This window comes from Platalea leucorodia, assembly GCF_965183815.1.
Source record: "Platalea leucorodia genome assembly, chromosome: 4".
Lineage (NCBI taxonomy): Eukaryota > Metazoa > Chordata > Aves > Pelecaniformes > Threskiornithidae > Platalea > Platalea leucorodia.
Genome location: NC_138826.1, coordinates 72,608,911 through 72,620,971, shown reverse-complemented (window position 1 = coordinate 72,620,971; position 12,061 = coordinate 72,608,911). Strand labels below are relative to the sequence as shown.

Below are 12,061 nucleotides of genomic sequence, written 5' to 3'. Positions count from 1 at the left end.
AATTTCAGCCTGATGGTATGACAGGAAAAAGACCTTGTTTGCAGTTGGTTTTATCTGTGGGTGTAATAAGCTGTCTTAATCTAGAGCTGCTCTTCCAATAAATCTGTATAAAAGAAATAAGCAAGCTATATGGGCTTGATTCTCATTTATGCCCAAGCAGAAAATGTAGGCTTCCTTGAGAAGCAAATAAGCATTCTTTTCTCTTTCCTCAGCCTGCTGCCTGCCTATAAACCCTTTTTATTGGTTATGTAGTGCTGATGTCTTTCCTGTAGTGAATCAGATACAGATAATTCTCAAGTTCCTTGAGCTCTGTGGTAGTTTCATTTGAAGTTGACTGTTTAATTTGAAGTTGACTGTCCTGCTTTGAAGGATGGTGCCACCTTGCTTTATTGAGGATGTGGGGCAGATGTTGAATCCTCAGAAGTTTGTGCTGATGCTAACAAGGGCTCTCAGGCTTTTGGAATATGCATGATTGGTTTTGTATCTTCAAACAAACAAACCCAAAAACTAGAAGACACTTTCTGGAGTGTTTTTTAGGGTACGTTAAGTCATAAACACTTGGTGTTTGACTGAGTTACTCTAACATCCCTGGAAGTGACCATGCCTGAGCTGGGATGAAGCACGCACGTCGTACTCCTAGGCAGTTGCACTGGGAGCGTGTTTCTACCCTTGCATTGGTGCGGATTAGAAGTTAGTACCCTGTCGGTTACTGTGCCTCATTTGAAAGGCACTGCGTTTTTGGTAAAGGACTGGAGGGTGAAATATCTCAAAACGGCTTTAGTTACTTTCAGCGCTGAAGGGCCGGCCCTGCGGTGCGACCTGGGCTCTGGCTTCTGCGCTGATGGTCGGCTTCCAATCCCACCCTGGTGAGGAGCCAGGTTTTGCCCTGCTGTTGCTAATTGGCTGCTATGCAAGGCACGTGGCTTCATAAGCTGCCAGTTCGTACATATGGATGCTTTTATAGCGCCTGATTCAGCCTTCCTTTAGATCTCCTTTCATAGAAGGCAATACAGGGTGCAAGAGAGCTGAACTCCTCTTAGCCATTTGCATAAAAATAAGGATCAGTAGTGCCACTTAAGTAATTTTTATATGGAAATGACTGTGGTTAACATTGTCTGTGTTTGGCGTGCGTCTGTCCAAATTTATGAAGCGCCTCTGATGTCTCAAGATAACTTAGTCCTAGGGATGTCTCCATGGAAACAGGATCTTTGTTTTCTGAAATTTTGCATCCTCTCCCTCTGCTTGTTCCTCCCCACCTGGAGTCAGATCCTGATTGTTGCAGCACACTTGTCCCCACAACCTGTGTCGCAGGCAGTTTCACATACAAAAGATTTTTGACTGTAAATTAGGAAAAGACTAGCAGCAAAATAAAATGAATTTTCAGAGAACAGAAATCCTGTGTCTTCACAAGTATCGTTAAAGATGAGTAACAAGCAGAACACAGAGGGTGAGACAAAGTGTGAAGCTTACAGAAGAATAATTGCTTCTATTAAAAATGTTTTAGGTTTTCCCTGACTGCTTTATGGAGAAAAATCTGTACAAACAAGGACGAGTCTCGGTTCTTTTTCCCTTTCTGCCACAATGAACTGATCATAGCTATGTGTCTGGTGACTTCATGATGAATTGTAATCTGTGATATAAAATACTTGGAACTGCTAACTGAAATCCAGGCCAGCTTTGTAATGCTGAACAAGTTTTGCCTTATTGGTATTCAGCCGATTTTCTACAGTGAGCTGATGAAATATTTCATAGTTGTCCCTTAAGAGAAAGAAGAAAATTGCTATTAATTGGATCTGCTATTAGTATTTGCAACAAAAATGCCAACCTTAGTAAGAAATTGAGCTCCACGCACAGATCAGGCATGAGGTACGAGGTTTCTGACAGTTCTTCCTGGCCCTTGTACGATCTTCCTTTCTGGCGTACTAACTAGAGAAGTGCATTCATTACCGATGTTGGGTTTCCAAGAAAGAAGAAAACTCCATCCTGTTCTAACATACTGTGTATGTTTTTGATGATTGCTCTGTATATTTTTGATGATTGCTGTATTATGCAGTGATAATTCATGCTGTAGTCTAAATATACAATTCCCGCCCTTATAATGAGACAACATTTTATTTATTTCCTGTTATTTGCTAATACTGCATTTGAAACTGTTATCTGTGGCAGGATTAAAGGTTTTACTCCCCTTTGCTAAAATCTCTCAAGTAACTTAGCCTATTGCATGCTGTTTCCCTTTGATTCAGGCCAGAGGCACTCATGTTGAAACATAAGCGTTTCATAGCAGAGGGATGCTCTGCCAAAACTTGGGTGTCTAGAAATCTTTTCCCTCAAGCTTTAGTTGCAGTCTCCTGCTGTCTGCTAAACTCTTCCAGCAGATTGAAACAGCAGGTAGCGCTGGTTATGCTACATACTTAAGAGTGTTTTAAATTAGCACATTTTATTTACCATTGTGCTTCTTTACTTGCTAGCTGTTTGGGTAGGTTGGAGCAGATAGGAGGTCATAAGCACCTTGCTGAATTCTCACGGTGTCCGTCACGCTGTGGTGGTGACGGTGCTGGGTCAGCCTGCCTTGGGTGCATGAGGCAACTGGGGAAGAACAGCGTCAGAAGTTTGGGCGGGTTGAGAGGTGGCCCTGCAGTTCAGGGCGCCCAGGGGAGGCAGCTGGATTCTCTCTGGAGAGTGCTGCTTTTTCACTTGGCTGTGAGGGTGAAATACAGGGTATGTGGGAGGCACAAAGGGAAGGCAGAGAGCTGGCCAGAGGGGCTCCAAGTTCTGGGAGCTGCCGACTCGGCATCCCTTAGAGACATCGTCTGGGAGGGAGGGTGAGAGGGGAAGCAACACTTACACTGGCAGTGCCACTAAAGAAATGCTCTTCAAATGACAGTATTGCTTAATTTGTTCCTAAATAAGCAGTTCTACATAGGTGCCCCACTTTCTGTAATAGGTTTAAATCATTAATTAAACTATTTCTTAGATCATAAAAGCTTCACATATACAAATCATGGAAGCAGATCCAAGAGCAGCATGAGTCACCTGACTACCAGACATAGTGTCAGTATAAACTGATCACCAGGATATGGGATCGCAAATAAACTGTCATATACACCCATACCTAGAGACACACACCCCTTCTCCCCCTGATGTTGGCAGGGCCTTGGGGTGAGGATGAAAGGCAGCGATTTTCCTATGAAGTATAAAGCAGGAATCGTCTGTTCAGATTGGATGAATGCCTCCATCATCCTTGTGCTGTAGCAAGGAAGGCTGGAATAGCTGAAGGGGGTCGGGATATAGGATTTGTAGATTTGCTGTTGTGATTCTTACTCTATAAAGAGGATCGAGGAGACTGGGAATGCTTGGACTTGGCATGGTAATCCAGGCAACATTGTCACTTGGGGTGTTTAGTAATTCTATTTGTTAAAACTTTGGGGCTGGAAGGGATGAACCTGCTAATAATATAATATTTCTATAAGAGATCTTTGAATGAAAAATATATACCTATGAGGCAAGATTACCACATATGATGTATTATTCCAGTTGTTTTTTATTAAAAAAGTAATAAATTGCTGTCTTCTCCCCTAGATTGTTTACTAAACGAAGAGAATTTCTCAGTGAGGTGCCCCAAGCACAAGGTAAGAATCCTCTCCTGGATTAGACCTGTTTTTTGCTGCCCTCTTCTGGTATCTAAATTTGGATTAGTAATTTTATACCTGGATAACATCTGTAGTCAGAGATGCTTTTAGATTAATTCTTCTGTGTTGTGTGCTTGTGGTATATTCTGGGGGCAAACATTGACTGGAGAAGAATACAGAGGGTTTAAGAAGATAAAATAAGTTTTTTGCCCTATCTGTTGAGTTGTTCTTCAGATCCTTGATGACTCTTTAGAAAGCCCAGCTTCATTTCCTGTCTTCTGCGATAGAATCAGTATATTGCTCGCTGTTTGAGTGCTACATTGAAACTGGCAGTGGTTTTTCTCCTTGGGTTTACTGAGGATGCAAGGAGGAAGAAAAATAGCTCATGGAAAAGGTTCGACCAGTTTTTGGAAACATTTAGACTACGTCATGAACCAACGTAGTGATGAACCTGAAACATCTTGTTCTAGTTTAGTGGTAGTAACTAGACTGAGTCCTACCACTCAGCCTTCTATCTGGTTCTAACCACTATCTGGTTAGTTGTTCTGTAGATCTTTGTCTTCAGAAGACCCTTCATCATTTTCAGGTTTTGGTGATGGATTCAGCATGCTGCTTCTGCCTAGTGTTTGGGCATCCTTAACTGAACGTCCGTGGAGCCTGCACAGTGGTGCTAAGAGCTGGACTGCTGTTGCTCAGTCTGTATGGAAAGAGGAGACGAGGCAGACAGTACATACTCTCTTGTACATATAAGCAATGTGATGCAGTGCTGGGAATACCCCTCCCAGCCCATAAGGCAGGATACATCTCTGCGAGGCTGCGGATACCAGTCCACCAGTTTTAAATGCTCAGAAGTATCCAGAAAAATGGCTGTTCTTGTGGCCAGTTGGATACGACAGGAATTGTGCAAGAGTGTGGATGGCATATGCTGGAAAGTAAATGATAATAGGGGAGAATTGTGTTGCTTTCTAGCAGGGATTAGTCTCCATTTAGTCCTTGTCTGCAGATCTCTTCTCTGCCTAGAATTAGACTGACATCTGGTGGTCTTTTGTCTTCACAGATTATCTTTAATCTGTCTTTTGTAAACATACAAGAATTAGTCTCATGTTTTTTTCTGGATGTTCTACCACAATATGATGTATTTATATTCATGTATTTAAAATGCACTGGAAGATTCTGGGGGCATTCAGGCTGTTATCCAGAACTGGCCTACTTTTCATCATATAAAAGAAAATATATTATTCTGCACAATTGTGGAATAATGTTGAAAATGTACAGCAAGCTTAAATTGATGCATTAATGCTACACAAACCTGCAGATCTTGCCAAACAAAAAAGGGGAGGATAAGCTCCCCTTACTGTGGAATGCAAGTACCTAGGTGCCACCCTCTGCACAACTTTGGATGCTTGATTAAAGAGAATAGGAAAGTTACGTCTTCGAAGGCTGTTTTATTTTTGCTGCCCATTGCCTGAAGTATTACTGGGAAACAAAGTGTTAAAGCTTTTTATAGCTGGCTTGGGTCACTGCTGCTGTGTATGAGTATTTGCAGTGATGGTGTTCAGACTGTGAAAGGAGACAACCATTTTGCAGAATCCAGCCTCCTAGAGAAGATACTGAGCAGGCACACTGGTTTCTCAAGTAATCTTGGGGAGAGGAGGGAACTGCCAATTAAGTTGATAAAGGTACTTCATGAGGCAAAAAAATTCTGAATTTTATTCAGAACTACCCCACTGCAGATCATTTTCTGTGTTGCGTCAAAAATGGAAATTCAAAACCAGCAGCCTTTCTTTGACACTGAAGTTTGTTGGCTTTTGCTTAGTAAAGACATGAATCATTTGTTTGAAGTCAAGCGGAGTTTTCTTTGCTTGGCTGTGACTCTGCCCTTGTCCCGTGGTTCACTGATCGTTCCTGGTTTGTTCCAAAGCCTTCTGCAGGGCAGAATATAGGATCACCCCGCTCCTTCCACTGTAGTGGCTGGAAAGGGAAGTTCCAGCCAGTTGCGAGGCAGGAACAGGAAGGTTGAAAACCATTGCTCTAGCATGAGTGGAGAACAAATTGCATCAATTTTTTGCATGATATGAACATGAGCAATTGAGAGGAAGAAGGACTCTAGATTAGACCATTTAAAACTATGCTTTTAGGTAACAGCAGTTTAACATTAGTAGCTAATTAGTAGCTGTCTAATACCTCATTCTTCTGTTCTGTAGTTAATGGCTGGAAGAACTAACTTAATAAATCCACTAAGTCCCCCAGTATAGTGCCTCTTATCCTTTTTTAGTCCGTGCCTCACATCGGTAAATACACCTCATCATAATAAGTGCCTCCTGGAGACCAAAGGTGCTTCTTGCCTCATTAACTGCGCTTGACACTTTAGGCATAAGCAAGCTAAGTCCAGAGGGACTGGTCATGCCTTTCCCTGTGCTCCCCAGTGAGCTTTCCCATTTCCTTCTGTCAGCATTGATGCTTCAACCATCCATGTCCTGAATGTGCTACTTTTGCAAAATAGCCGCTTTTATCACAGAGAAAACGCTGTCTGAAAACTAATCATCTTTTGAAGGGTTAGCTTCCTCTCGCAAATCCAACTAGCTGTGTGTCTGCACCGCAGCAAGTGCTCTTGCAACAGAAGGGATGAGGATGCTGAGGCACTGAGGAGGATATAAAGGGGATGGGATACCTCACCTTTTGGTGGCACTGCAGTCTTAGATTGTCTTAAGCCGCCTGTGGGGCAATTTTAAGTGATGTTTCTCAGCTTGTTCTACCTTTTTTTCTGTTAAATTCTGTGTTTCTTAAAATTAACCAGGCTTTCATATCCCAAACTCTGCTTTCGCGGAATTGCCTGCTTTTGCCACAGGGAAAACTCTGTCTGAAAAATCTATGTCTGGTTCCAATACTGACTTCTCTTTCTCTCTCTCACTTTCCGTATGTTCACTTTCCCTACCCCTGTCTTCCTTTTATTCCCCATTTTCTTTTTCCTCCTCCTTTTGGCTTGCTGGTTCGTCAGCCCCTCCTTCCTTGCTCTCTTCCCTCCTTGCAGAACAAGATGGTGAAAGGCAGCCTCAGCACAGAGCAGTCGGAGCGGGGGTGAGGGGGGAAGTGTACTCCTGGGAATGGAAATAAAAGCAAGCACAGGTGAGTTGGGGAGAGTTTCTGGTTCCCACCTGCCTTTTTCTGTGGCTCCTTACCTCCAGTGCCTTCCCCATTTCTATGAGAAATCAAGGTGCTCTGGTATATTTTCAGAAGATTTGTAATAACTGTTTCTTTTTTTTTTTTTTTTTCCTCCCCTGCTACCATTCTGTTCAGGCTAGTGACTTCACTTTTTTTGTATTTCCACAGCAGTTCCTTCTGTTTAGCAGTGAGGCAAAGCAAGTCTCTTAAATTTTGCATGTAAGGAAGAATTAATAATACTGATGAGTTCAAGATTATTGTAATCTTGATTCTTTTTTTTTCTGGAAATGTAAATACAGGGATAAGTAAATTAATCTTATCAGGAGACAGTTGCATTCCTTTCAGACCAGCATTTTCCTCTATTTTGCAAACAGACATGGGTGATAGAAGAACTATCACCTAGAACTATATCCACAAGTGGCCACAATTTCCTAAGTGTGGTGTTTGCTCTGGTCCCTTACCTCCCCTCGCTCTGGATCCAGGGTGGGCTGTAGTTGCCATAAGTCAGCGTAAGCCAGCAGGGCTGTGGAAAGCAGCAGTTGTGCTCTCGTGCCCCAACTCCCCCACTGCTCTTCCTTCCTGCCTCCGCCTTTGTCTCGTCCCAGCATTCATACAGCCATGTGTGAGCTTGGTGGGGAATTCAGTTTGTCTGAAACTGCGTTTCCTCATGTTAGCATCTGAGTTGGGTCATTTTCCTAATCTGGTTCACTGTGTGGCTGGGCAAATATCCTGGCACAAGACGGGAGTAGCACAGAGGTGGGAGTTAGCACCCAGGGAGTGGGATGAGGTTGGGATTTCTTATTTCATTTCCACCAAGTGTGTTGCCATTCGGTGGCAACAGGGAGGTGTAAATGAAATAAATGTTTGGTTTCAAATTAATACTTATTGGCACCCTTTCCCATGAACTGCAGCCCAAGAAGGTCTCTTGCCTTCATTTCACTGTTCAGTTGCATTTCTTGCTCAAGCTAGTTGCTTCTCTTTTTCTTGCAATCATGCAGGTGAAGTTGCTATTTCATGTCTCTTCTCTGAGCTGATTATAACAATCCCCTTCCCTCACTGCTGTTCCCTTGCTTCCCAGGCACCTGCCTTACCTTAAAATCTTACCTGTTTCTTGAGTTAAGTAATTGTGAAGTGCTTTTAATGGTGTTTTCTCTGAAGGATGAGAGATTAATTGGAGAATTCTGTTTTTTAGTGCAGTAGCAGAAGACAGGTAGTGTTTCATGTAAACACTTTGTAGACCAACTGCTGACTTGGTTTAGCTCTGCTGTGTTCTGTGGTTTTTCATTTTTAACAGCGTTCTTTCTTGGCTTTGGAGTGTTGTTAAAACAGTTACCATGCAAACAGTATTTAAAGTTCATTGTTTGAGTAACTTTTTCCTTCCATGGTAAAGGTCATTGGGATTCTTTTAAGCTTTTCTCTTTTCCTTAAAGTGTAAAAGGCAATATAATTCATTTAAAACGGGATGATAGTCTCACAGACAGGGCTGTTTAACACTAGAGAAGTCTTCTCGGTGATGGGTTTTTTTGAGCCATTTCTTTAAGGTGCTGGTGAACGTTACTATGTCCCAGAGACCTTTACACAGCTTTGTTTCTTGCATTATTGTCCAGCGCTAACTGTTTTTTTTATATATCGTAGGAATGTATTGGCTTAAGACCTTACAGGCTGTGGAATCTCTGCACCATGTTCACTGTGTGTTCTAGACATCTCTCTTAAGGCCTCATGCTTTCCAAATCCACTTTTCCCTCAAGTAGTTCTTATCTGAAGGTCCTATTTAGCCTCCCCCTTTTGTTGCTGAGAATGTCTTAAAGATTAAGTTCTCCAACCTGACCATGAATACCAAAATAAAAACTATGCAAATCTAAAAGGTCCAATTATTTTTAAAAAGAAATTAAAAAATAAAAAATTGCTGCATTACTGTGGTAATAAAGAAGTTTAGAGGCATTCTGTAGCAGTGTTGGTAGTACAGGAGCTGCCCTTCTGCTGGCCTTAGTGTAAGACAGAATGGGCACTCAGCTGTTAGATTATTGGGCTGTTTTAATCCTGGTTCACTCCTAGGCCCAGCAAGTTAAGAAAAACCCTGCATGTTGGATCACATCCAGGCAAGTCAGTGTATTCTGTCTCTGTTGCTTCTCTCTCCCTGAGCCAGTTGCCTCTAGAACATTTGGATCAAATCCAGATCTGGAGAGTGACTGTGAGAGTAAGTCTGGTGCTCTGGATCTTGTCCAGGAACGGGGAAGGACTCTCTGTGCGGTGAGCCTGTTTCCTCCCTGAGGCAGTGCCTAATGCTCTGGACCGATTCCAGGCAAGGGCAAGCTGCAGTTGTACAGGAGCCAGAGACGGCAACACGGCCTTGACACTCCTTCAGCAAGGGCTCACAGTCGCACAGTAATGAATGCCACAAAGGTCAGCTGCCTGAACTCTCTAGGAACCTTCCTCCTTTCCTCTTTAGCTGTAGCTCCACGGCTTACCCGTCTGTTTTTCGTACGTACTCGCCTGACTCTTTCTTCGCTCTTAGCCTGGCACCCCTGTACGAGGGGATATTTGCAGCCAAGAGGTAGGCTTGCTGGGATGTAATCTAATTGGTGTGCTGATAATCAGAACGGCATTGACTTCTGTATCACACTTAGTTAGGGTTCCTGGAGTTTAATTGCCAGCTATGAATGAACATGGGTGTTACTTCATTCCCAGGCACACCTCTAATGCTGTTAACCGCTTTCCGTATGCGTCACTTAGGTTGCGAGCTTTTTTCCTTTTCCCAGGCTCACTAGCTGGTGGGGAGGAATTGATCTAAGTTATATCAAAGGGTTAACCTTACTAAATAAACAAATTGCTTCTGGGCTCACTTGTGTTATGGGAGAAGGGAAGAAAGGAATATATTATTTCAAGCTTTGCTTTCTCGGCTGTGCAAATTAAGAATGAGAACTGTGGCTTAGAGAAATGAAATTTTAACTTTGTCTACAGTTTCTCTTTTGAACTGAGCCTTCACCAACTTAGCAAACTCCTGAAGTTAATTTTCTTGCCTCAGAGAATTTCTGAACAGGGAGAATGAGTGTGCCAAGGACTTGGACATTTCCACATTTGTCTTGAAAGACATCACAAGTTTAGTCCTTCTATGAACTGTCACCACCACCACCATAATCTGACAATTAGAACAAAAAAGCAACAGAAAGAAATATTACCCGCCCTCCAATTAGTTCAACTGCAGCTTTACCTTTAGCTTGTGAAATCTAGCCATTTCCCAGATTTGGTTCCTGCAGCTGGACTCCTGTAATTTTTATACCGGATTCACTATTTGTTACATATTCACTGAAAACTACTGTCAGATGGTAGCATGGTGACCTGTATGAAAATACTTGGGTCCGGTCCCTGAGGGGCAGCGTGGCATCCCAGAAGCTGTCACCGCATTTGAATGTGCTTGGCCTCTGTTTCCAGTTTTCATAGTCAAGATGAGGAGCAAACATGAGGCAAACGAGCTCCTTTCTGGCTGCTGGAGGTAGCTGTTCTGTAAGAGCGCCGTGCGGGTGTCGTGGCACAGATCGTCCTGTCCTCCTGGACCTGCTCCGTAGCTGGGCTTAGTTAATTTTCTGCTGGTTGTTAAACTAATACTTTTTATCACATGGATTTGCTTTTATGAGCTGCTCACCGTTGTGCTTCCATCTGTTTTTAGTCCACAAAACTAAAGAGCTCTTGGTGTTACTGCTGTGGTAGGCTGCTGAGTGGGTTTCGCTGAAGCCCGGGGGGGTGTTGGCAGCCGGAGGGAAGGAACCGTTCCAATGTTACTGTTTCACTTTGTTTTTCAGGTTAGGCTGTTGAGATAAAAAGCGGTGGACATTCGTGACTGAATGGAATCTCTCCCACTGTGCAGCCATGCCCCCTCTCGACGTGCCTGCCAATGCCAGCACTTCCTTCATAAATTCTTACATCACACTCAAGACTGATGACATCACAGAATCTGACCAAGGAGTCTGAACCAGCTGTTTCCATGGACACAATCTCCATAGTGACAGTGGGAAGGGGAGGGGGAAAAAGGAAACAGGTGGGGGGAATTAAAGAGGGAGGGATAAATATATATATATATAAAGATCTATTTTTTAGTCTTGAAAGACTTTGTTTTAAATGAAAGGTGCGCTATATCCCTTTTGATGCTTTTGATTAAAATTAACAAAAACCCATATAAATTAAAAAAGAAAGCTGTAGCTAAAGTAAATATTAAATCCAAAATCAAAGCAAGGCTCGTGGAGCCTAACACTTTGTGGGAAAGAACAGCGGAACTGGGAGTACTCCAGACGGGACTTGTCTCCCTTCCTCTTGCTTTCTTTCTCACAACATCCAAGGAAGTTCAATTTTAAAAGGCAAATAAAAACATGATAAATTGTTCGTAGGGTGTGGGAGGAAGGCTTGGATGGTTGCAGGTGATGGGGTGTCAGTACTTGTGTATGCGGGGTAGGGAGGTCATTGTTTTTGAGAAACACCATATATTAATAGTGGAAGCTTGAAAAACATCTGAAGACTCTTAGGTCATGAGACTCATGAAGTAAGAGGTAGCTGCTGCTTGCTAGATCCCGTGTACCTTGTTTGTGTGGGAACGTCTGTACCGTGCGGGGTTGCCCTTTGTGGCAACGACATGCACCCCCAAACCATTCCAAGAAGCTGCCTTCAGTTTTGAAGGTAGGTGAGAGGAAGATACGGTTTACCTGCCAGATGGGGGAACTGGAAAGGAAGTCTGAATGTTGGTGGAGTCAATGTGTCTTCAAACTGATCAGGAAAATCCACGTAGCCCTTTTTTTGTTTTATGTTTTGCTTTTCCTAAGGAAGGAAGAGGGAATGTCAGTGTAACAGCCTACACTATATGGTTATTTGGGGTGGGGGTTTTTTGTAAATTATGTAATTTTAAAACATTTGGGTTTAAGGAACAACAACAAAACAATTTTTTTCTTGTTAAGGCCTTAAGAAAGGGGTTAGTGCATCTTTCAGGGGTCACTCTGCCATGGGAATAAAATAGCTGTTTCACAAACAGTTTTATATAAAAAAAGCTTAAAAAAACCAAAAAAACTAATAAACTTCATTTTAACCTTGTCTCCTTTTTGTTTTGTGCGAACTTGATTTGTTTAAAAGGACAGAGAGACAGTACTATCTGCTGCTTTTTTGGTTTCTTTGCCTTTATCAGTTCTGCCTTCAGTGATGACCTTCTGAACTGGCCCAGCAAGAGGAAGACCACAAAAGCTTTTAAAAATTGAAGCTTAGAATTTGTTTGATGTTCAGAGATAACG

The 12,061-nt window shown here is 42.6% G+C and overlaps 1 protein-coding gene across 8 annotated transcripts in view; it reads left to right on the top strand.

The window, feature by feature from the left end:
* The window catches only part of TCF20 (transcription factor 20), a 131,645-nt gene extending 120,841 nt beyond the window's left edge, over window positions 1-10,804 (top strand). For 5 of the 8 annotated variants that reach the window (XM_082310470.1, XM_082310469.1, XM_082310471.1 and 2 more), the window contains 3 exons: window positions 3,580-3,629; window positions 6,628-6,755; window positions 10,592-10,804. In XM_082310470.1, the coding sequence (XP_082166596.1) occupies window positions 3,580-3,629; window positions 6,628-6,711 (134 nt within the window). In that variant the 3' untranslated portion in view covers window positions 6,712-6,755; window positions 10,592-10,804. The remainder of the gene's footprint in view (window positions 1-3,579; window positions 3,630-6,627; window positions 6,756-10,591) is intronic. The other 3 variants (XM_082310467.1, XM_082310468.1, XM_082310473.1) reach the window with 3 other exon arrangements.
* Window positions 10,805-12,061: the final 1,257 nt, after the last annotated feature.